The sequence below is a fragment of the Periophthalmus magnuspinnatus genome, chromosome 8 (genome assembly GCF_009829125.3).
Source record: "Periophthalmus magnuspinnatus isolate fPerMag1 chromosome 8, fPerMag1.2.pri, whole genome shotgun sequence".
Classification (NCBI taxonomy): domain Eukaryota; kingdom Metazoa; phylum Chordata; class Actinopteri; order Gobiiformes; family Gobiidae; genus Periophthalmus; species Periophthalmus magnuspinnatus.
Window position 1 is genome coordinate 9,159,790 of NC_047133.1, and position 24,983 is coordinate 9,184,772.

At 37.4% G+C, this 24,983-nt stretch overlaps 1 protein-coding gene across 1 annotated transcript; it reads left to right on the forward strand.

Moving 5' to 3' along the window:
- The first annotated feature begins 12,316 nt into the window (after positions 1-12,316).
- On the forward strand, positions 12,317-23,670 carry LOC117375447 (cytokine receptor-like factor 3). Its single transcript, XM_033971740.2, has 8 exons — positions 12,317-12,440; positions 15,257-15,464; positions 15,838-15,925; positions 16,337-16,514; positions 17,653-17,881; positions 18,926-19,061; positions 19,619-19,731; positions 20,961-23,670. Exons 1-8 carry the CDS (start codon positions 12,324-12,326, stop codon positions 21,218-21,220), a joined length of 1,329 nt encoding a protein of 442 aa, XP_033827631.1. The 5' UTR covers positions 12,317-12,323; the 3' UTR covers positions 21,221-23,670.
- Positions 23,671-24,983: the final 1,313 nt, after the last annotated feature.

Genomic DNA, 24,983 nt, shown 5'->3' on the forward strand with positions numbered 1-24,983 from the left:
CATCTGTTTTGACTGAGCTTCTGGAAACATTTGCCTCTGCAAAAGAATGTCACAACAATCTGCACATGATGTGGCCACGGAAGGGGTAAACCAGTTCAGGATGAGACACAGTTGGCACTCTGTGGAGATCTGCTCCACTGGTGGAAGGGGCATGAGGCGGAGGGTTGCAAGGTATTTCCTTTGTATCCAAGGTACAAGTGTTTCTTCAGAAAGGCTTTCTCCTTTGCAGGGGGCCTTGTATCATCGCCGAAGAAGTGTCTTAAAAGCAGGCCATGTTGATCAATATATATGTTGATATATCCAATATTAAAACAATGGACGGTATATTGCTCAAGTTGTGGCATGCATATTGTGATACGTATCGTATCGCCAGATTCATGGCAATGAATATACTAAGCAATAGACTCGATACTCAATACCGATTCTGATATCATGGTAATAATAATAAAAAACACAGATTTTCAGTATTAAATCATATCATTAATCATTAAATCACCATGTAGACCTATATCTGTGTATTTTACACACATATAGTATTTTACTTCTATGGCGTATTAACTGCCTACACATAAACATATTTAGATCACCATGTTACCTTTTATTGTTTTGAAAATGTTAGATTTACCTAAAACAATGTATTCACATGTTTTAGAAGGTGTTTTTGACCCCCCCTCGCTTTGCTCTCTACGCTAAGTCCCTCTCCCTTCAGAGCGCTGTCACAACACAATCAGCGTGCATCCCACTAATGAAACTACTGCACATCACACCAGGTTTGCTGTGTACAGTTTTGTATAATATTTAATATATTTATGGAGAATTGTCGTGTGGCAGCATGGGTAATGTAGCCTTGTGGGTGGAGCATTGCACAAAATCTTAAAGCTAACCATAAGGAGGGTTCGAATAGGGCCCAGGAGGATTGAAAAGTATGCATGTGTCAATAATCTAGCAGTGTGTTTTTGAGCCATATAAATGCACATAGTTGCAGAAATACAAGGAAAAATTGATTGTCATACTGTGACACATTCCTGGCAAAGCAATAACAACTCAGTGACACCAGCAGATAGCAAAGCCCCACCCAAAAGGTTATGTAGTGCACCTTTAAATAAACAATTTTAACATACATTTGCTGGTGTTTTGCAGCTTGTTCTTTCCAGTATTCCAGTTCATCCTGAAGAGACTCAAACTTCAGAGTCTCCTGATCCTCCATCTGTGTCTGAGAATGAAATACAAGGACAGATCAAGCACTGTAGCACACAATCCAACAAAATATATATATGGTATCACTTAAAGGTCCAATATTACGCAAAAAACTCTTGTTGTGAAGGTAACAGCATTATAACATGGCTTAAACCTCACAACATACCTGGAGTTGTGTTTTGTGTCATTCACATATGTTTGAGCAGCGGTGGAAGAAGTACTGTACTTGATTTTGTTACATACATAAAACTACAGATACCAAAGCAAAAAAAAAAAATACTTAAGTACAAGTTAAAAAGTAAGTATTTCACAAAGATTTTGACATGTAAAAAAATCTTCAAATGCAGTTTTGATAAAGATGTGTGCAGAATTTTGTTCAGCGGAAACAATTGAATCTGTTTTTTTTCTAGATGATGCAGAACTTGATCAAAATAAACCCCTCAGCAGGTTTTACACAATAATAGTAATAAACTTTTACTATTTGCACTTAAGCACAGTACCTTAAAACTTGGACTTCCACTCTGAGTTTCAGTAGCCCTTTAGTATTAGTCTCCGAAGCTCAAAATGCTCTGTTTCACCTTGTGATGTCATGAAGCGGTAATTTTCAAGTTAAAAGCTGCCTTTGACATGTTCCGTGGAGATTGGAAATTCCAGGGCTGAAAATATCCAAAGATTCTGGTAAAGGTGGTGGTGATGAGTTCAAAAACACAATGGATGGCTTCCTGTATTACACATCACAAGGTGGAACAGGGAGTTTTTCAGTTTGAGAGAAAAACGTTTGGTTTCACAGCAGACATTTTACACCCATTTATAAGACTAGTTGAATTTGACATGCTTTTGTAATAAAAAAAAAAAAAAAAAAAGTAAAACCACTGTGTTGTTTCAGGATCTCACTTCTGAGCTCTTTGCTTAGTATAAACACCCTTTTCATACAATCTGCAATAAACTACAGTATAATAAGTGCAATGATTTGTCTGTTTATTTAGTCACGTGATAAATGAAAGTTCCTGGAAAGCTAACGGGACTTTGGAGTAAATACTACAAGATTTATGTTTTTTTTTTGCCTCTATCATATTTAAACATCTTTATAACAAGACAGCCCGCTTTTAATTGAAGATTGACCTATGAATAATCCCCGTAAAAGGTTGCAAAATATGTTTTGATCCAAATCTGTGAGCTAAATTAAAGGGCTAGCGGTTTAAATCCCAGCTGGACCGAGTCAAAGCAAACAACTTACCTCGACCTTTTTTAACACGCTTTTTACACTTTTACGATCTCAAACGCCTCTCAAAAGAAACTTAAAACATCCAACAACACGTCACAGAAAGATTTACTCCCAAAGAAGTCGAAAAAGTGCATAAAACGACTTAGAAAAGTTGGTTATAACACAAAAGTAGCTAGTTCCACCAACAGGGACAATACGAGCAGGCGTGCATATTGTCAGGACAGTTAAGCCAATCAGAAGAGAGCATGCAACTCTTTCTTCATTCTTATTGGACAAAACTCAATCAATCAAAAGTTTAGGGCGGGGTTTAAGTTAAGTATCCAGTAAAAGCGTTAAATATCTTAGTTTATTGATTAATACATTTTGTTTTAGAGTATTTTAAAAAGCGTACGTATTATTTTAGTTTTGTACAAGTTTTCCTTTCTGAATTATAGGGTTTATTTAGGGAGCCTGTATATTCCACTAGACGGCGCCAGTTCTGCGGTTTCACATTCTCCAAAAATTATTTGGCAAATCATTTATAACTCTTGACTCAGTTTTTCCCACATGTTAGGTTCACATTTAGATTTATATCCTGGACTATGACATCATCGGGCATAGGTTATTCAATGACATCACACTGGATTGAGATACAGACTAAAATTAATGTCCAGGCCATATTAAAGGCCACTGTCTGTAATGGCTGTGTTTAATGCACCCATCTGAATGACTCACTGTTCTAACCACCAGTTTGTGGCCCTAAGCTTCGAATAAGTTTAGATATGCAGTCTTCAGTGGAAAAAAGTTTGGATAATTCTGGTTCAAACCATGCTTCGGAACATTATCCATGGAAATAGATCAGTTTTAGGCCATATTGTGGAATATTATAGCCAAAGGAACAACATTCGTGTGGCAATAAATGCAACTAAAATGAAATTTAGTTTATTATTATTATTATTATTATTATTATTATTATTATTATTATTATTATTATTATTATTATTATTATTATTATTATTATTATTATTATTGTTATTATTTTATTATATTTTGGTTTATTTATGTATTTATTTATTTATTTACAGTTTATTTTTAGCGATCAGCATTTTAGTTATAGACAAATACACTATGATTTTTATTTTTTTATTTTACTATGAAATGTGATAATTTACATTTTACTCTGCTAGAATTTTGTTGTGTTTATTTATTAATTTATTTATTCTCTCACAACCATAAAAAGTGCTCAGTACTAAACAGAGACCATAAATTTGGCCATTTACAGAATTCCTCATTTTTATTGGCCAATTCTTTGTGTCAATCAAACCGGCTCTCGTCTCTGATTGGCTGCCGTTCCGAAACTCGGAAATGTCATTTTTTTGCTGCATTTTGGACTTGTGCAGAAAGTTGAGCATGAGGTTGAGCGGGGGACTGTTTTTTTCGAGGGAAGAATCGAAGCGAATGACCATCAGACACCACTAAACAGGTAATTAACCAACACAATTTACCAAGTACAACTGAGACATTTAACCAGTGTTTTTAGGATCCCATTCAGCGATGTTATAAAGAGTTTTTCATTGTTTTAGTAGCTTCGTGTTTACTTGCATAGGTCTCTGCACTACCCCCCATACAGCACCATCTACCACACAAAACAGCTTTATTCTTACGTTTTTATTGCATTATTAGTGTTTATTTTCACTGATGACGTTTTAAAATTGACATTATTTCTTGTTGTTGCGGCACTTCCGTTTTGTTTACAGATAACAGTGCAAAGTAACGTCAAAATGTTAAGCCACTATTTATTATGGCTTTATAAAAAAAATACAAATTTAATGATTGTTTAACCTTGTTTTATTTTCTGTCTCAGGTTAATAATTGGTCTATTAATGCTTTATAAATGAGTATCATACCTGTATTTGCTTAGGTGGGCCTGGCATTCACTGTGATGTTAGTTTTGAAGTATAAATTTTAGGTATTTGTACTTTACTTAAGTAGATTAAGCGCGTACTTTTTACCTTTACTTCAACTACATTTGAGAGTAGTATCTGTACTTTCTACTCCACTACATTTTGCACAGGACTGTAAAGTAAAAGTATTTTTCAAATTATTTTTTGAGACCTGCTGAAAAGGTTGGGGTTTTATTGTAGTACACATTTTAGTTGAGCAAATAAAAAATATACAAATACAAACAGCTAGGGGAAAAAAAAAATGAAAATTATTCAGCACAGATGTTTATCAAAATCACTACATTTGAAGCATTATTAGATCTCAAAATCTGTGCGAAATACTTTTACTTTTACTCGTACTTTACTCTTACTTTTTTAAACGGGTATTTTAAGACTTTACTTAAGTAGATTTTTTCATGTGATACATTTACTGGAACTTTTACTGTACTTTTACTTATGTAACAAAATCGAGTACTTCTTTCAACACTGGTTTTTGGTACAGTTAATATAGTAGTAGTAGTATAGTAGTAGTAGTAGAGCAGTAGGATACATTTGGCCTATAATAATAAGTCGTCTCATTTCATCTTTTTGCATAGTATGGTACATTTATCTTTGTAATTAGGGGAAGTATGAGGTGAGCAGATGATCACATCACTGATAATATTGTGAATGTTTTTTTGAAGATGTGCAAAAAATATAATTAAACTGCAAAAAGCGGTGGTAAACAAACTAACAATTAACAAAAAATATGTGTAAACTTCCAAATAAGTCAATATCCTCCACCCATAGTAAAACCAAGAATTAGAAAGTAGATAGATTTAAAGTGACATTTCTTTAAATATAACTCAGGTAGTTTTCAGTATCACCTCCAGACTCCTGTTTTGTACAATTTAAACCAGTTTATTTTTAAGGTATTATTAAATTTAGTAAGTGATGTTAGACTGTGTTGAAACTAAACCACAATTAAAACGGTCTAAACCTGATCTTCTTTGCCCATCTCTAAATTTAATGATTTCCCTCTTGCACTCATTTTGCATGTATTTCTTGCTTCACATAACAGTTGTATTGTATCCAATGATGAGCCCACACTTGTGCCTAATATTTGACATGTGTTTGAGAGTTGGGGAGTGGGAGGGGCTTTCTGACAGATCATGCCTCATAAATGTGTGTGGGCAAGTACTTATTACATTGTGAGGATTAAATCTGTATACACATCAGATCCCCGTGACGTAAATCATTTTATTATTACACCAACAGCAGATATGGGTTAAAATAGGTTATAGCTAAGCGGGTAGTGACTGCGGTAAAAGATCTGCACCAGATTCCCTCCCATGTATTTGAGCTAAATTTGTCCCCCGTACAGATATATTATATAAGCAGCTTTTGAGGTCAAAATAAGTCCACTGTGAATAATTAGGTTGCTCTGAATGCATACGGTAAGTGAGGAATAACTTTGGACCGCTGCAAAACTGTTTAAAATGAACTTGTTCTGTTTTTCACATTTTTAAGATAGTAAAAATCAGGTACAGTGTTAGGGATTATTAAAGTTAAGATATAGTTGGTGCTATGGTTAAGGTTTGGATCTGCCTTCTGGAAATGACTTATAAGTGAATATAATGTCTTCAAAACATAGAAATCCGAAATCTGCATGTATGTGTGTCTCTGTTTGCATGTGTGTATGCATATGCGTGAGTGTGTGTATGTGTGAGGGCAAGTGCAGACAAGCCAGAGCTGCTGTCAGTGTCTCAGAGCAGTAATATCATAGTGTTCTTTAATACCTCTCATATCTGCGCCATGTGTCAGAGCACGGGAGGGTTTAAAGATGTTTCGTATACATAACTTTATCTGACCGGACAGTGAGCAGTGTAATATGAGTATGAAGGGTAGGGAGAGGGCATTCAGTAGGAGTGTTGAAAAAAAAATTGATTGTTAAAAGGACCACGATTTTATTTCTTAACGATTCTGGATTGATAAAGGATTGATTCAAACTTCCCCAGAATGATTTTAAATTACATTAATAAGTGTTTCTGCCACTGTAAAATATCCCGCTTAAAACTCACCTGACATTGCCTATTCCAGGTCTAAACTAGGACTAAAGCAGGTCTAAAAGTGGACTACATCATTTCCAAACAAGAAATCATAAAAAGGAGGACAAAAAAGTGGATAAAATGGACTCAAAATTAGGCAAACCCACAAACTGAAGAACTGCCGAAGTACCACCTTATGTAAACTACCAGTACAGTTTGAGAAACACTATAGTTTATTTTTTTAAAACCCCACTAACAATACATTTAAATAGCCTTTTTTTTCTGAATTTTGGGGAATAAGAATCAGAAATAATGAAAGATTCACAGTCCCATCATAATAGTGAGTTTTAAACAGGATCACATTTGTATCTACTGCTAATTATAACCTCCTTCGTTGCAAAACCACCAGCGCAGTGTTCATTCTCACTGTAAAACTCTATTGGCATACAGTGCATTAATGTAGATGTATGCAGCTCCCTCCTCTCTCCTCCTCTCTCCTCCTCTCCCCTCCTCTCTCTTTAATGTAGGCACAAACCAGTTTTTCAAATCCAGCTAATCTCTGAGTCTGAGGTCTCCATTTCTGCTAACATCTCCTTTATAACCACTGGGAGAGGCTGCAATAGCGAGTGTTTTGTTTGTGAATGGGAAGAATAGCACCAGTGACGTATGTAGGCCAAACACACAATGTACTATACAGTGAATACAGAGGTTCAATTAGACATGCTTTCAATGGACAGCAGAAGGCCATGGGGGTGCGGTAGAGGATCTGTTTATGTACAGGCTTTTGCCATATGGTCAGTGACAGGTGAAGAGAATAGCACAGATTTAGAACGGTATTGTGCACCTGTTTTGTTGGTGGGGTTATTGCCGGTAGGTGGAGGTGGGTAGTACTGAGTTACATGCGCTTGACTAAGTTTACAAAGAATTTAATGTCTTTGTTGGGAATTGGGATCAAAAACACGCCTGAAGAGGTTTTAGATGTCATCCATGCATCTTTGTTTGAGTATTTTAGCGTTCTCTCCCGGGTCCTATTTGAACCCTCCTTACGGTTAACCGTAAGATTCTGTACAAAGCTCCGCCCACGAGGAGTCACCCATGCTCCCACATGACAATTTCTCCGTAAATGTATAAAAACATGACACAAAACTACACAGCAGCTTGACAAATGTGACGTGATGTGCAGTAGTTTCAGTAGCAGGACGTTGATTGTGTTGTGATAGCGCTCTGAAGGGGGAGTGACTCAACACCAAAAATGAAAGAGAAACTTATAAAATAGGATGTTTTTCGGTAAATATAGCATTTCAAAACAATAAAGGGTAACATGGTGATCTAAATATGTTTCGTGTTAGCAGTTAATAAGCCATAGAAGTGTAATAGACCTTTTTTAAGTTGAATGCACATTCCTTTTTACATATAGATATATAAATACACCAGTACTTCTCCGTGTAAATAGTATTTTTTTTTAATAAACTCTGGTGCAGTTGTAGTCTTGTAAGTGTAGTTTGAATCAGATAAACGAATCATCTACTAGCCGTATGTTCACAGCTCGATCTGTGTGTTTTGCTTGAATGTACTGAGATGACTTTACACTACAGAAAGTGACAGAGGATATGTGTAAAGTCACTTCCTTCTCACTGTGAATGACAAACACCAAATCTTTACACCACGCTATTCAGGGTAGACCGTTACTCCTTTACTCAAGTCAGATTAATGTTACTTCAGAATAATATTACTCAAGGATAAGTACAAAGTAGTGGTCCAAGAAATTACTCTAGTAAGTAAGTAAGTAAAAATTATATGAGAAAACTAGTACTCAAGTAAAAGTAACTTAAAGGTAAAGGCAGAATTGACGCTTGTGAGCTTTAAGTCATGTTAGAATGTTCTTATCCCCTCAAAAACATACCTGGAGTTGTGTTTTGTTTCATTCACACATGTTTGAGTAACACTTTATTATTAGCCTGTCTACATCTCCAAAGCTCAAAATACTCTGTTCCAGCTTGTGATGTCATGAAGTGGTAGTTTTCAAGTTAACGTCTTCATTTTTCCTTTAGTTCTGTAGAGATTGGCAACCTCAGATCTGAAAATATCCAAATGATTCTAGTGAAGGTGTGTGGAGTTTAAAAACATAATGGAGCACTTCCTGTACTACCACATGACGTCACAAGGTGGAACAGAGTGTTTTCTGTTTGAGAGAAGAACACGGCCTAAAAATGCAGGGTTTGAGTGTTAAACATGTGTGAATGAAACAAAACACAACTCAAGGTCGTGTTTGTGATGAGGAAACATTATAAAATAGATCAGAAAATAGCTGAATAAGGGCCGTTTAAAGAGTAACTATCGGGACATAACATCTGAGGAAATGACTGAGTAAATGTAACTACCTACCTGTGCCGCTAGTGTTAACTTCAGGCTAGCTCTGTGCGTTTTTCTGTGAGATTAGCAGCTGTGTAGCATAAACAGTGACTTCCTGTGACGGGAGCGCCTTGTATCAGTGTCGCGTTTGGTTATTTTGGCTCCAACCTTCTGGGAAAATTGGGAATTATCTCCAATGAGCTCAGCAAAATCCAAAGGTTACAATAATGTACAGTACAAAAGAGTTGACACAATGGTTGGTATTCGTTATTATAATAGAAGAAATACATGAACAGTTTTTGGAGGGATGTTGCAACCATAGACCATGTATAAGGAAATGGACTAAGTGAGTGTGGCGTCACCCGTAGCGTTCGGCTCCAGTCAAATAAAGCTCATCGTGGCTAGCAGTTATAGGAGCCAATTTGGAGCCGAGTTCTGACCACGAGTATCATAGCAACCAAAGAAGTCAATCCGGAGCGAGGCTTTTAAAGACAACACCCCTTGTCACTCGCACCGCTGGTTTAACCGGGAGCACGCGCTTAGCAAATGTCAATCAAACCTGTTGCTAACGCTAGTGGGAGCAAACCCGGGGAAAGAAGGTGCCTGATTTGTCTGTTATTAATGTTCATATCTTGATTTACAGACAAAATTGACAGATTTACGGCTAGCAGGTTAGCTATGTCCATTTGTATATACAGTCAATAGTCGCAACAATGATCATTTAAGTGTATTTGTATGTTTAAGTCTCATCGTTTCTCATTTCTTATCAAATTTAAACTAGATTGAAGCCTCAGTATGTAACTTTTTAGCTAAAAGTAGAACAAAAGAAAAGCATGTTTTTTTTTTTCATTTTGGTTGTTTTTATTGCATTGAAAAACCTAAAAGAAATATGCATCCTTTCTGTGAGCGGGCTTGCATCTCCAGAAACCTGACACTTTTTTGGCTTACAGGAGGGCCTCCCCCTGCTGGTTTCCATGGAAATATTGTTCCTTTGGCCATAATCTTCAACAGTATGGCATAAATGTAGAGAAAGTTTCAGTAGTGGTCATCTGGACACTGTTTTTGCTATCAAGATGTTTCTGCTCCCATCCAGATTTTAATTTGATGACTATGACTTGAAACACGCTTTTATACTACTTTGAGTTAAGTCCTGCCCCGCTTGGCATAAAACACATCTGTCGCTATGGAAAATGTTCCAAACTGTGTATTTAACTTCATATTTCCATGGAATCATGAAGTGCAATTTTGAAATAAAACATTTCTTTGCAGCACTGAAATGTTAGTCAAAATTTAAAATCTAGAGATACACTGGTAATTGGTAAAAGTTTATTTCAATATTTGATTAGTCTTCATTCATCTGATGTGTTTGCAGCTTAAATGTTGAACAAAACAATGTTGGGTCATGCCACATTTCAAAGACTTGAATCACTTCTTGAAACTAGTCTCTTGAGCTCAAAAAGGAAGTGACAAAACCTCAGTGCTTCACCTACCACTGTCTGCCCTGCTGAAGGTGTGCATAAAAAACACATCTGCAGGAAGGGGGCTCAAGCATGAACCACAAAGACATTTAAATTGTATACCGAATAATCATACAATGTAGATAGATTGCTGAAGTAAATATAGACGATAAACGATAATATTGAAACTAATTAATGCCACAATAACTGAGATTTAAAACACAACTACTTTAAATCTACAATATTGTTAAAAAAATCATGAGCTGCAATAAATAAACAGCAGAATGAAACACTTTATTCATTAGTTTGCATCTGTAATGAGACATACAAGTTATTAATTCACTCTTTTACAACTTAAATCTTATCCCAAAAATGCCCAATAGTGCAAAGAAAAAGTACAATTTTCATAGTAAATATTGACCCAAAAAAATATAGTTCCAGCTTTCATATACTGAACAGTAAGCTGATATAGTAATGTCATGACAGGCCTAATAAACACACGGGACTATTTAACAAAGATGTCTTTTGCTCATCATGGCATCGCTGATTTTGACGAAGGACTGTCTGAGCCTGGCCCTGTAAAAGCGTGGACACCTATGCCTGGATGGTAGCAGTGCATATTCTCTGTTTAGAACATAGCTGGGGTCAGAGAGGATGTTCTTGGCCAGTCGCAAGGTTATTATTATGGTGCGTGGCCTCAACCAGTCCGTCCTGGGATTGGTCCATAATCTTCGAACGTATTTTAATCAAATGTCTCAGAGCAGTCCTGCAGCACACTCAGGATGACAGAGCTGAAGAAGAGAAGGAGCATTTATTGAGGGGCCCAAATGGAGGAAATATATTCTCTGTCTGGTCTTTCTTACAGATAAAGTCAATGTGATGTTTCCAAGATAATGTTGAGTTGAGTTTCATCCAAATACTTATATAACTCCACCTGATTCATGCAGACATAATTAATAACAATAGGAGCTGCAGGTATGGGTTTTATGCTGAAATCGACTTCCTCTGTTTTGTTTTTTTGGTGTTTATTTCCAGAGCATTGTTTTTGCTCCATGCCATGACCATGTCCACGCCCTGTTGGTGTAACCCAGGACTGTCTGAGTTAGCCAGCAGTGTTAGCAGAACGGTATCATCTCAATACTCCAACATACACTGATGATTTGAAGATGAACGGCAGCCATCTGTGTATAACATAAAGAGAAGAGGTGAACTAACACAGCCCTGGGGACCCCGCCATTGTGATGACAGAGGACAGTGTTTATTTACCAACACAAAGTGGACTCTGTTGATGGGGAAAAATGCATATTTACCAGTGAATCAAATATAGATTAACTAAAGGGCCCATGTTATGCTATTTTCTGATCCATGCTGTAATGTTGTTTCCTCATCACAGACATAAAAAACTGTCAGTTCCACCTTGTGATGTCATGTAGAAATACACCTTCACTAGAATCATTTGGGTAATTTGGGCCCTAGAAGTACCCATCTCTACTAAACAAAAGGTAAAGTGTAGATTCTAACTTGAAAACTACCTCTTCGTGACATCACAAGGTGGAACAGAGCATTTTGAGCTTTGGAGATGTAGACAGACTAATAATAAAGTGTTACTCAAACATGTGTGAATGAAACAAAACACAACTCCAGGTGTGTTTTTGAGGAGGTGACAAGATTCTAATATGACTTAAAGCTCACAAGAGTAAATTTTCCTTAATATAGGACCTTTTAAAATGTTCGGTTGAATTGTATTGAGGGCAGATGAAAACGTGCACTTCCATAGTTATTGAGTTTATCCTGATTTGGTGAAAATATGTAATGTGAGGTCTTAAGACTTAAAGAAAATGGTGTTCATCAAACCCACTAAATATATCCTTATCTTGTATTTTGTACAGGGCTGAAACAGTGAAACAAATTATTTAAATAGTCAGCTTTTTCACTTTGCCAAGAATGTTCTGCAGTAAGGGTTGATCTAGGAATCCTGGCATGAATGTAGAGTTAGAGGTTGAGCAGTCAGATCCACATTTTGGAGGCGCTATTCCAGCTCTCTCAGATGAATACTGCCATTGTGTCCTTGGGCAAGACACTTAAGTCCCCCTCTGGTCACATTAATATTTGTTGTTGTTGTTGTTGTTCCAGCAGGAGGAGGATGTCTGCGGAAGTGGACCTTCTTCTGCAGGAGGCCAAAGAGAGCATCGAAGCAGCTCAGAACTATCGCAGCGAACTCCAGCTGAGGCTCCATGGACTCAACCAGGCACGAAAACAGGTACAAGAGCTTAAAACTATATCTAAAGCACAGAAACAGGTACAAGAACAAGAGTTTAAAGGTCCTATATTACACCAAATTGTCTCTTGTGAGCGTTAAGTCATGTTATAATGTTGTTAAGTCATCAAAACATACCTGGAGTTGTGTTTTGTTTCATTCACCCATGTTTTAGTAACCCTTTATTATTAGTCTGTCTACATCTCCAAAGCTCAAATTGCTCTGTTCCAGTGTCAGTTTTCAAGTTAACAGCTACCTTTTACCTTTTGTTCAGTAGAGTTTGGCAATTCCAGGGCTGAAATCATCCAAATAATTCTAGTAAAGGCGTGTGGAGTTTAAAAACTCTGTGAAGCAGTTCCTGTATTACCACATGACATCACAAGGTGGAACAGTTTGTGTGTTTTCAGTTTTAGAGAAGAACTCAGCCTAAGTATGCAGGGTTTGTGTGTTAAACATGTGTGAATGAAACAAAACACAACTCCAGTTCTGTTTGTGATGAGGAAACAACATTATAACATAGATCAGAAAATAGCATAATGTTGGACCCTTTAAATGCCAAACAAGTTCCTGTGTCTGCATTGTGTAATATTCAAACCCTTAACCAAAACTATTTAAGGAAAGGGAATGGTTACAAGTGCTTCAAAGTCAAACAAGTCTGTTGACATCTGACTACTGGAAACTGGATGTACCTGAAGTAGGGTTGTCACAAGTATATGAAATCATACACATATTGATACTAAAACTAGGATTGAAACAAGGCAAAGCAAAAGGCAAGGGAAGTTTATTTGTATAGCACAGTTGGTACACAAAATAATTCAAAGTGCTTTACAGAATAAGAAAAACATTAAAATCACAATACAACAAATCAAAACAAAAATAATCATCATAAAATTAACATTAACTAGACCCATTTAAAGCATTGATACTAAAGAAATTCTATAAACAGGACAAAATTGGAGCTTTTTTTGAATAACAAGAAAGGCGTTAAACCATACTATCCCCATAGAGACGAGCAAGTGATGCCACCTGGCCAAGTTACAGGTCAGATCTGTGGACAAGTGACCCCGCTCACAGTAGGAATGCATGATTTCATTGTTATTTTTAGGAATGAAAACAGCTGTAGTCGACTGAATGCAAGACACAAGTTTAGAAATTCATTGAAAATGGATCCGCCCCAGTCTTCTGTCTCTCTCTTCCTTCCTTTTGTCTCGACCTGTTTATACCACATGTAAACAACAGCACTGCATCCTGTTGGATACTTACTAGAGACTATATTTTAATTTTGAATGTCTCTCCTCTACCAAGCCCATAAATTTATTTAAATGTCGTTTTACAAAATTTAAAGTGATTTATTTAAATTTAAAGTGCCCATTCAAAAATGTACTTAAAGAGTCAAAAGTGACAGTATTTCACACCAGCTCTATTAAACTTCAAGTGTAGTGATTTTAGTAAAGATTTATGCTGAATTTTGTTCAACAGAAACAACTGAATCAATTTTTTTTTTTTCCTTAGCTGTTTTTATTTGTATATTTCTGTTCAAACTATGAATGTGTTAAAAACAAAACAAAAAACTCGTATCTGCTCTCAAGTATAGTGAAGTAAAAGTATAAAGTAGAAATTTTAGGTAGCTGTACAATACTTTACTACTTTTACTTTGTTACGGTTCACTATTGCAGACAATACTGAAACATGAACTGCTAAGCTTATAGAAAAGTCTCATGCATTTCAGAACATGTTTGTTGAGACCTAAACTACAGGGTTAGTATTTTCTACTCTATACAGTAAGATGATTTTTTTGTCCTTTGCAGTGGAAATTATATTTAAAAGGAGAGTACACAAAATAATTTTAATTTCAAATTGCAGATAAAACATCTGCGTGCTCAGATAGCTTCATATAAGGCTTAAATCAAATACTTACTAATAACAATTGTAATGCTAACTCTGTTGGATCTGAATGGTCACTACCCAAACCCCAGCACCTGCAGCCAATCATGAATCACAGTTAGTTCAACCTTTGCAGCTCATTGATTTTGGAGGTTCTGAGCTTTCACATGAGGCCTGTCCATAGACTGAGAATGAGACAAACTTACATGTGTCTCTGTCTGCAGGTTTAGGCTCTGGTGACCCAGGTTCAGTTGCTATTGATTGTGACTATTCAAATCACAACGTTGAGTCAAGTGCAGTTCATCTTTCAGCCCTAATGCTTTGTAAAAATGGCTCACATTAATCATCAATAATCATTATCTGACCTAAAAACAGACTCTAATCTCTCCTGTTGTGTTTCTTCTGTAAACATCTGGATCTTGTCCTAGCCTTATCTGAACGCTACACAATGTTATCATCTTTGTATCTAAAACATTTGTGAATCTCTGTGTACTTCCACTGTTGTATTTATAGACGCTCCATTCTATTAGTGCATTATATGAGTGATAACATCTCGGGTGCAGTCGGCCTGTCTGCTTGAGGACTGTCCCTCTCTTCCTGAAGCTTTGGGCTGAGTTTCAGTCATTGTGAAATCAGTGAAGAGGAAGTGAAACGTGGGCCTTTGCAGATCACAAACTCAACGCTTTCTCAACAAATACGACCTCCGAAATGAACAGTAGAAATACAACTATGTTACACTGCCGGGGGTCTGCAGGATTTTAAGACGCATGCAAAAATACTACCTGATCTAAACTACACTTCCTTCTTAAAGGTTTGGGGGCCACACATCACCGGAACATAATGTGAATACTCTTAAACCTAAAGTTTGCAAATATTACATATGATATCTTTTATATAATCTATCTTGCACATGTCCCTCTTGTCTGGTCCCTCAGGTCCGTGGCAGCTCGAGTCAGGCGCGTGAGGCTCTGAAGAGACACTTCTCTGAGCTTCAGTCTTCGGCCTCTCGTCTTCTGGAGGAGAGACTGTCCGCTCTGCTGCTGGAGGTCGACTCCATCGAGGCCGAGAGCATCAAACCTCTGGACGACTGCCAGGCCCTGATCGAACACGGGGTGGGGCAGGCCGACGAGCTGCTCAGAGAGGGTATGCGATCATGAGGCATTAGACCAGTGACTCTTGACCATAGGGCCAGGACCATAGTAGAGTCGGCCCATGGTAGGACCTCCTTGCTCAGTACATTATAATACATTTAAAAAGTGAATAGTCGGTCTGTAAATATGTGATTAAGTTACTCTGTACATAATTGGGTGGACCCCTAGGATAAAAAGGTTAGGACTGAATGTAATCGAATAGGAACTAGGAATGTAATGAATTGAGGATCTGACCATGAAGAAACATCATAAAAATCCTTAATAAAAATCCCTTCAAATTCAAAATAATAGTTTTTCATTTGAAGAAAAAATATAAAAGCTAAAAAATAAAATAAACTATTCTAACACCTGTTTTGTGATTTTAGGGGAAGCGGCTCTGAGGTGTGGTCTGGGCGAGAAGGAAGACAAATTGGGCAGCTTCACCAAAAAGGCTCTGCACATCCAGCTGGATAGGTAACGACACATCTAATACACAGAACTCATACAGTGAACCTTTTAAAAGAGGATGTACTTTTTCATGTAACAAAGTCAAATCATTTTTTCCCATTTTGCCAAAGCACATATATGTTGTATTAGCGTATGAATGAGATTGCTGTGTGCTGTCTGCATCTAATTATAAATGGCTTTATCATCTGTAAATCAGGAAGTGCACAGTGTCATCGACATATCTACCCATTTTCAGTAAAACTCCGCTCTGACCACTGAAAGTTGTGAAAAGCTCTTATAAGCCAAGATGCTAGAAAAGTGTCAGGAAAGTTTAAAATCAGCAAGTTCTGTTTTTCACGTTTTTAAGACATTAAGTCAAATTCAGATACAGCACCTTCAAAATTGTCTTTAAACTTGGATTTCTGTTTTTTCCCGCAGTCTCCCGGAAGTCCCTGCTCTGGTGGATGTGCCATGTGTCTCTGCCCAGCTCGATGACTCCCTCTTGGGGGCGCTAAAGGAGAGAGTGTCGCGACATGGGGCCGTCTCCTCTTACCCTCCGGTGCAGATAGAGGAGCTGCAGGAGCGGCCGGGCGGGGTACTGGTGCGATGGTGCAAGGTGAGGAAGAGAGAAAGGGCTGATGGAAAAATTTAAATCAGAAAACAACAAATAAGAACTGATGGAGCTTAACACAGAATTTATATATCAATGACTGATGTTCTCTGATTTTGGGGGGTTGGGCGTGGTTAGTACTTGGATGGGAATAACAGGTGCCACTGCGAGAATGCATTTACTCTTATGTCCTTCGGCAAGACACTTTAACCTCATTGACTAGTTTGAAAGTGTTGTGTGACTAAAAGGCTGACGGCACAGATTGGCAGTTTCACATGCATCATTGTACCCGAGTGTGGAGTGAATAAATAATGCACGAAATTGTAAAGTGACTTTGACTGGCTGGAAAAAGTAAAAATGTAAAAAATCTGTTGATTATTATTTTTAACTTGTGACTACTGCTGCTGCTTACTACAGCTCTTTGGAAACTGCTGTGTATAAAATATGGTTTATATAAAGTGGCTGCATGGAATCTTATTATGTAAAAAAACAAAACAAAATAATCATTACCCTGTGGTTTAGACTAGTGTTTCCCAACCACGCGTACAGGGACCAGATATGAAGGAAAGGACATAAATATCGACAGTGGCTCAGTTGGTAGAGTGTTTGTCCACTGTTTCAAAGGCTGGTGGTTTGAATCCTGCGCTCTACATAGACATCATTGGTTGAGTGGTCAGATCCACTGAACCACAGGTTGGAGGTGCAATTCCAGCTCCCACAGATGAATGCTGTCGTTGTGTCTTAAGACTTAACCCACCTCACCCCCAGTGTGTGCGTACACTGATGTATGAATGTGTGTGTGAATGGGTGGTTTCTTGATGTAAAGTGCTTTGACTGCCATTCACCAACAAGAAACTAGAATGGTTGTTGTTGGCTATAATAATAATTTAAAAAACACAGTTACATGATGTAGGGGATACTCACAGTGTGGGACAGAGGGTGGGAACTTCTAAAATACATAGCTGTCTTGAATTCATTCACATTTCAGTTTTACCTTGACGTGTTAAAAGTATGCCCTGTGAATTAAATCTTGATTTCCAAAAAAATACTATTTTATTACAATATTTGTCCAGAAAACATTACCCAGCAGCCCAAGATGAACAGCATATTACCTCTGTGTTCTGTGTGTAAATGTGTTCCTCAGGTGGACGAGGACTTTGCAGCTGCAGATTTCCGGTTGCAGTGCCGGCGTTCGGGCACCGGGGGGAGCCAGTATGAGGATGCGTACATTGGCAGAGAGCAGGAGTTCCTGGTGCTTCATTTAGACGCACACACAGATTATCAGTTCAGAGTGAGCGCCCGAGGAGAGGGACGGACCGAGTGGAGCCCATGGAGCATTCCTCAGACAGGCTCCACCACACTGGCTGCACACGGTGGGTACTACACACAACAAGGGACTTTATTTAGGAAGTTTAAAGGTAGCGTATCTAAGATTTTTTTCTGAAATCTTGCTTAACTGGGTCGCTAAATATGAAGAGTAAGGAACACTTTATTGTTGCTTTAGGGATATGTGTCCCCATCCTCACTGAGTTGGAATCCTGTCACTCACAAATCCACACGCACTTATACATACTGTACTAAACTGATATGCAACATGAATTAATATTTATTTATTTATTGATTTATTTATTTACCTTCATTTCAGTAGAGACTGGCAATTCCAGGGCTGAAATGATGAAATGATTCTAGCGTAAATGTATGATGTTTAAAAACATAGTGGAACACTTCATGTATTACCACATAGATCAGAAAGTAGCGTAATATGGGCCTAAAACATGACCTAGAACATTTCACTCTTCCTTTTTAACCTCCTGAGACCCGAGCTCTTGCATGACATGCTTGATTAATTTCTCTTTGTTATTTGGTCTGGCTGGGACCTGATGAGTGTAAATACAAAGAATTATCTTTTTACATTATGTAGTTTCTGAGAAAAAAATATGTAAATCAAATGTCCTCATATGTGGACATTTTACTCATTTTGATAAAACATTTAAATAATGATTTGCAAAAACTATTTATTAAGACCCTGAAAACAGCAGCATTTGTCCTGATGTAAAAACAAAATGAGAAACAACAATTGTGCCTCTTGGAAGAATGTGTCTCATGTGAAGAGCTGCTGACAGGAGCAGGAAGAAAAGCAAAAAAAATTAAAATAAAATATTCTAAACATTCTAAACTGTTAAAAATGAAAATATATAATATATTTACATTGTTGCTGTTATTGTATGCTGTTATTCTTCATCTAATAATTTGCACTGTGTCCTAGACAAGCCAAAAACGTGTTGTCCACATATGAGGACGCCAGGTCTCAGGAGGTTAAGAGAGCAAAATACAGTAGTTAGTCATAGATAATCAAATACCTCCCTATAGATGTCCTCTCTCTCTGATTGCCTCCCCCTCTCTCTTACCTGTGTCAGAGTGGTGTCCTGGGACAGAGGGCTACGTGCTGAGCTCCAGGAGGAACATCGCACTCAGAAACGACTCCGTGTCTCGCTGCTGTGTCCTGTACTCCAGAGGCCCCACCTACTTCTGTGGACAGACCCTCACCTTTAAGTATGGCCTACACTGCTCTACAGAAAAAAAAAAAAACACAAGCATTTATTTATTTTATGTAATAGATTGAGTTCACGTGACATCTAGAGTTTATGTAGTTTAAATTGAGCTGGAGACCGGTCAGGATTTTATGGTGGAATTTGTCTTGTCCTGGTTTATGGTTAATATCTCTGTAATTACTGGGTCTGTCCTCATGAAACAAACACTGCCACAAACTTCAACGTTTTCTCTGTCAGTATATGTAAACGTTTAAAAAAGTGACTTTATATTTTTCACAATAGCTTCAGAAAGTGGTGCCATTATCCAACCCTTATGATTACTGCCAGTTGAAATGACTTTAAGCCGTGAGACTAATGTGGCAACAGGGCGACAGTAGCTCAAGATTTTGGAGCTAATCTCTTACAAATATAAATGAGGCTTAGGACCATAAGTTTCTTTCAAAAACAGTGAATCTCTCATAGTTATATAGGCCCCATGCCATCCATCTGAAATGGTAACATCAGCGACTCATTGAATAAATTCTAAACTATATGTATTATGTTGATGTTTGTGTTCAGGATCAGTGCTGTGGGGGCGCTGGATCACAGGGACAGTCTGGGGGTCTGTGTAGACGACAGCAGAGGAGAGGAGTCTCTGCAGAGGGACCAAGCCGTCTGCATATCCACCAACGGTATGGAGGACAACACTCTCAAAAAGAAGGGGCCAATGCATTCATTTAAGGGGGCATATTATGTAAAATCAACTTTTATGAGCTTCTACCATGTTATAATGGTCTTGCCTCATTGTTAGCTTTCTCAGTTGTATTTTCATTGATTCAGCCATGTTTGAGTTGAGTAATCCTGTATTGTCTTGCATTCAAGGCTTTACGCAAGGCAAGCTTATTTGTATGGCATTAACAGAGGAGGCATTGCAAAAAATCTACATATTGGAACTGTCTACCATGTTATAACATTGTTCCCTCATCAAAAACATGTCTGAAGAGGCTCTCAAACATCCATGCATGTTGGAGTAATTTAGCAATCTCTCTCAGGTCCTATTCGAACCCTCATTTGGTTAAGTGTAAGAAGCTCCACCCACAAGCCTATGTCACCCATGCTCCCACACAATAATTCTCCATAAATATACAAAAATGTGATACAAAACAATACACTATAACTTCTGTTGTCAAATTTCTACAAAACAACAAAAGAATTCAATTAACTGAGAAGTTGTCTTGAATCATTTATTATTATTGTTAGACAGAGCGTTGTCTCACCCTAAGCTGTGTTAGTGTCAGTACATACAGCATATTTATACCACGCAGATAAGAATTACATGAACCAGAAAAGCAGTTTAGACCCGTTTAAAGGAGCACAAGGCCAAAACACTTGGGGCACAGGATAAGCAGTTGGTCTAATGTGCATCAGTGGACAACAGAGCACGGTGTAATGGACCTCCAGGTCAAATGGATAAGAAATAGTTGAAAGAAGAATTAAGAAACTGGGACTCAGAGGTCTGCATAGTACCCAGTCTATATAAAGTACAAATTAGGTCAAATACTGTAAGTAAAGATTTCCATAACACTTCACAAACCTGATGTGGTGCAGTAGTTTCTTTGTATTGTTGTAATGTGGTAGCACTCTGAGGGGGATTGACTTAGTACGGAGAGCAAAGGATTAAAGTCAGAGCATCAAAAACTAAACTGAAACTTATAAAACATGTTAATACGTTGTTTTTGGCAAATATACACTTTTCAAAACCATAAAAAGTAACATGGTGATCTAAATATGTTATGTGTTAGCAGTGTAATAGTCCTTTTAGATTAATTTAGCAATTTACAACAAACAAAAAATAAATAAATAATCATCTATTTATCCTTCTAAAACGTCTGTCCTCTCGTTTGTCTCTCTCTCATTTCAGGTGCAGTGTTCGTTAACGGTAAAGAGATGACCAATCAGCTGCCGGCGCTGGTCTTGGGCGCGGCTGTGACCTTTGACATGGAGATGGTTAGCGTCCAGCCCGGTCTCCACGGCGACGGGGCGAGCGTGGCCAAACTGCGTGTTACGATTGGCTCAGGGAACAGGGAAGTGGTCTTTGATTGGCTGGTGGAGCACAGCCTGGACGCGCTGTTCTTCGGCTGCTCCTTCGCTCACTCCGGGTGGAAAGTACTAGTGTTTTAGAGCCGTGCTGCGTTCAAGTGCTCCTCGGAGGTCGGAAATCAGTGTTTTCCCAGATTTCAAGATATCAAATTGGAATAGTTGAAAGGCCATAGCGTTAGAGCAGAACTGCCAGATTTTTGTGTATGAAAAAAGGTCCTGTTCCTGATTTTTTTTTTCCATGTATTTGGGTAGAATTTTTCTCATCCCAGTACAAATATTTTCTTTAGCTTTGGATGTCAAAATAAGTCAGCTGTGTACTGTCTGCTGTGGACTGTAACTATAAAGTGTTTTATTATCCAAGAATCAGGAAGTGTGTGGTTAGCATGCTAGTTGTTGTGCATTACCACGACGGCAAAACTCTGCTCTGGCCTCTGAAAGCTGTGAAAAGCACTTAGAAAGACATTGATGTGAATACTTAAGATATTTGTTGTGATTTTAGGCTATATAAAAATAAATGTAATTGGATTTAATCACAAAATTTATTTAAAAGTGCATATGACAGGTTTTCATGTTTTTGTAATTATTCCTTGGTTCAGTGGGGATTGTACATGTGTCAAATATTTATCATAGTTTTACAGTTAAGTGGCAGTTTGTGGGGAAAAAAAAAAGTTTAGAAAAAAAGCACAGAAATACAGGAAGTAGTGGGGAGTTTTCAAATTCAAGGACAATTTACACATAAGGAAGGTGTTTTTTCTCATCTTGAACCTCCATTTAACAACTAGGGAGTTCTCATTTATTTTTATTTGTCAGATAAAAAACAGTTTGTGATTTAGGTATGTTTTGGCACTTGTTTACGTTATGGTTGCTGGGTAACAGTTATGAAATTACCTTTACGCGTACACTTGTCAAACCAGGAAGTAGAATCATGAACTTTGCCAAAATGGAAAAAGTACAGAAACTTTTAGTCAAATCTTAAATATGATAATGATAATGTTGGATATGTTTAGTGAAATGAGTAATCTGACCTGTCAAATGCATAACTTAAAGGTCCTATATTACACCAAATTGACTCTTGTGAGCTTCAAGTAAAGTTAAAATGCTGTTACCTCATCGAAAACATACCTGGAGTTGTGTTTTTTTTCATTCGAACATGCATAGTTTGTGCGTTAAACATGTGTGAATGAAACAAAACCCAACTCCAGGTCTGTTTGTGATGAGGAAAAACATTATAACATAGATCACAAAATAGTGTAATATGGGCCCTTTAAAATCACGACCTCCGAGGAGCACTTGAATGTAGCAGAAAATCTTTCACCAAAATGTGGACCAAGAAGTGCACACGTTCACAAATCAGTGTCTCCATGTCAACCACTTATTTCAGATGTAGCTTTGCAGAAGGCGGTACTAGAAATACAACATGTGTTTTCGTATTTAAAAACTAGCCTTTTTTTTGTACATGAACAATGCTATGGAAACATTTGGTGACGTAATGATGCAATTTTGTTTTTTTTAATATTTAGTTTTAGCTTGTTTGGTGTTGTTTCTTACAGCTACTGCCTCCTTTAGCCTTTTGTTTGTTACATCACTGTGAAAATACAGTTTAAAGCTCCCGTGTTATGTTATAGAGATGTTTGGGGGGGGGTTTATAATCTATTTCTCTCCTCTAAAACAAACCTGGAGTAGTGTTTTGTTTCATTCACGTATGTGTTTAGTAATCCCCCTCTCTGTTTCCCCTTCTTTGGACCACAGATCTCTTGCCCCCACCTTGTGATGTCATCAGGTGGTAACCCAGGAAGTGTTACCCTTTGTTTTTAAACCCCACTGTCCTAAATTTGACCCATTTTGATCATTTCTGTGCTCAGATTTACTTCACTACACACTATTTTTAGCCTGATTAAAAACTGCATTAGTTTGTTGGGGTTTTTTTTACATTAATGGTCTGTAACCTTTTCTGGTGGTTTGACTGGCATGCTCCTCTTTATGGTATTAAACTTGTCTGTCTCCACGGTGACAAGCAGGTGGCTCCACTAAACCAAGTTGCAGGTCAGATCTGTGGAGAGGAGCATGCTTACAGTTTTAAGAATGCATTTTTGTATTTTTAGCCATTTAAGACCAACGAAATAGATGCAAGATCGAAGTTTAATTCCATATTGCGGAACACAGAAGGCAAAGCAGTAACTTCGCCATGGAGACAAGCAGGTAATGCATTCTCCAACAGAAAAGTTACACAGTGCAGCTTTATAGTTATATCATTCCACAGCGTGAAATGTATGTCGAAAAGCCCAAATAATGCGTAATATGGGAGCTTTAAGTTACACAGTTATACTAGATTTTGTTTTATAAATATTTAACATTGAGGAGACTTGAGCCTATGACAATGATTACGCTGTTACACTGTTTTTAAATGTTTTGTGCAAAGATAATCTGGCAGTATTCACCTGAACTGTGTCATTGTAGCAGGACTTGGGGTTTTGTTGAGTCCGGTTTACAAAGTGTTGATGCTGTTAATAATAAAACGGAATCACATGACTATTCCGTGTTGGTCTTTTATTTTAGTTGTCATGAATTAACAATAATATTGATGATACATTTTATTTTTAAGCGCCTTTCAAGACACCCGAGGATGCTGTAAAGGCGGTGTAGGATTGTCTGAATGGGTCAGTTTTGAGACGTGATTTGGAGAGAAAGGAAAAAGGAAGGAGAGAGGAAGAATCCGCAACTGTAACTCCATCCATAACAAGACGAATCGAGGGAACAGAGCTGAAGAGATTAGATAATTGGTCTGTTAATAGGTTGCGTTCACGTGTAATCAAAACTTTGTAGCATTCTTATAATTTTAAACTGAGGTGGAAACAGGTTAGAATTCAATGGTATCGATTCTTTTCCTCAGTATCGAAATCAAATTTTAAATTTTAGTATAGTAACAAGTTGTTACTAACAACAGACCTTTGAAATAACTAAATGATAATGTTGAAGTCAGTTTGAGTCAGTCGTGCAAAATAAACCACAATACTTGGTATACAAAAAAATAAGTGTTGTGTTTGATTGAATGATTGTTAAACAGTATTATAATTGTTGGTTGGTGTCATTCAGATCTCTGTATCGTGTTTTAGCCGTGTTAAATTCCTCAAACCTCTTCCATCTCTCGTCTCTATACCCTCTCCCCCTCTTTCCCCTCTGTCAGATTACAGATTTGTTGACCTGGTTTACGGTTCATATCTTTGTATTCACTGGCCCTATCCACATGAAACAAAAACTGGCACAAAGTTCAGCGACATCTATGACAGTAAAAACAAAACTGAAATAATTCTTTTCGCATTAGCTTCAGAGAGTGGTGTTCTTCAACCCCAAAGATGTGTGTGATGTCCTTTTAAAAAGACACTGCGCATATTCAGATATTGTGTTATAGTGTCGACCAATTCCTTACAATTTTATCTCACACAATACTTCAAACATAAACATAGAGCTGATTGAAGTGTCTTGCTCAATGACACACCGATAGCTATATTTTTCTAATTACTTGGCTTGGTGGGATCGTATCTGTGATAAATATTTATTATAATTTTACATCAGCAATTTGTGAAGAAAAGTAAAAAATAAAAAGTTGGAAAATACAGGAAGTAGCCATGAATTCTAAAATGGAATAACTCTACTTTCCATCCAAAATGCACAAAACAAACAAAGACGGCATTTTTCTGAAAGTTTAAACATTGAGTTTACAAAATAAAAATGTTTTGATCTGACAAATAAAAAACGAAAACTGTTATAATGGTTGCTGGGTAACACACCTGTCTGTGTCCATGTAAGTAAAATTAAATGTTGTTTTGATTCAAATTCGAGGACA

Excerpts from the sequence above, each read along its gene's own strand:
- LOC117375447 (XM_033971740.2), top strand. The coding sequence starts at position 12,324 with ATGTCTGCGGAAGTGGACCTTCTTCTGCAGGAGGCCAAAGAGAGCATC. Across the intron at positions 16,515-17,652 it reads TACTGGTGCGATGGTGCAAG|GTGGACGAGGACTTTGCAGC; the intron begins GTGAGGAAGAGA and ends TGTGTTCCTCAG. Across the intron at positions 19,732-20,960 it reads CGTCTGCATATCCACCAACG|GTGCAGTGTTCGTTAACGGT; the intron begins GTATGGAGGACA and ends CTCTCATTTCAG.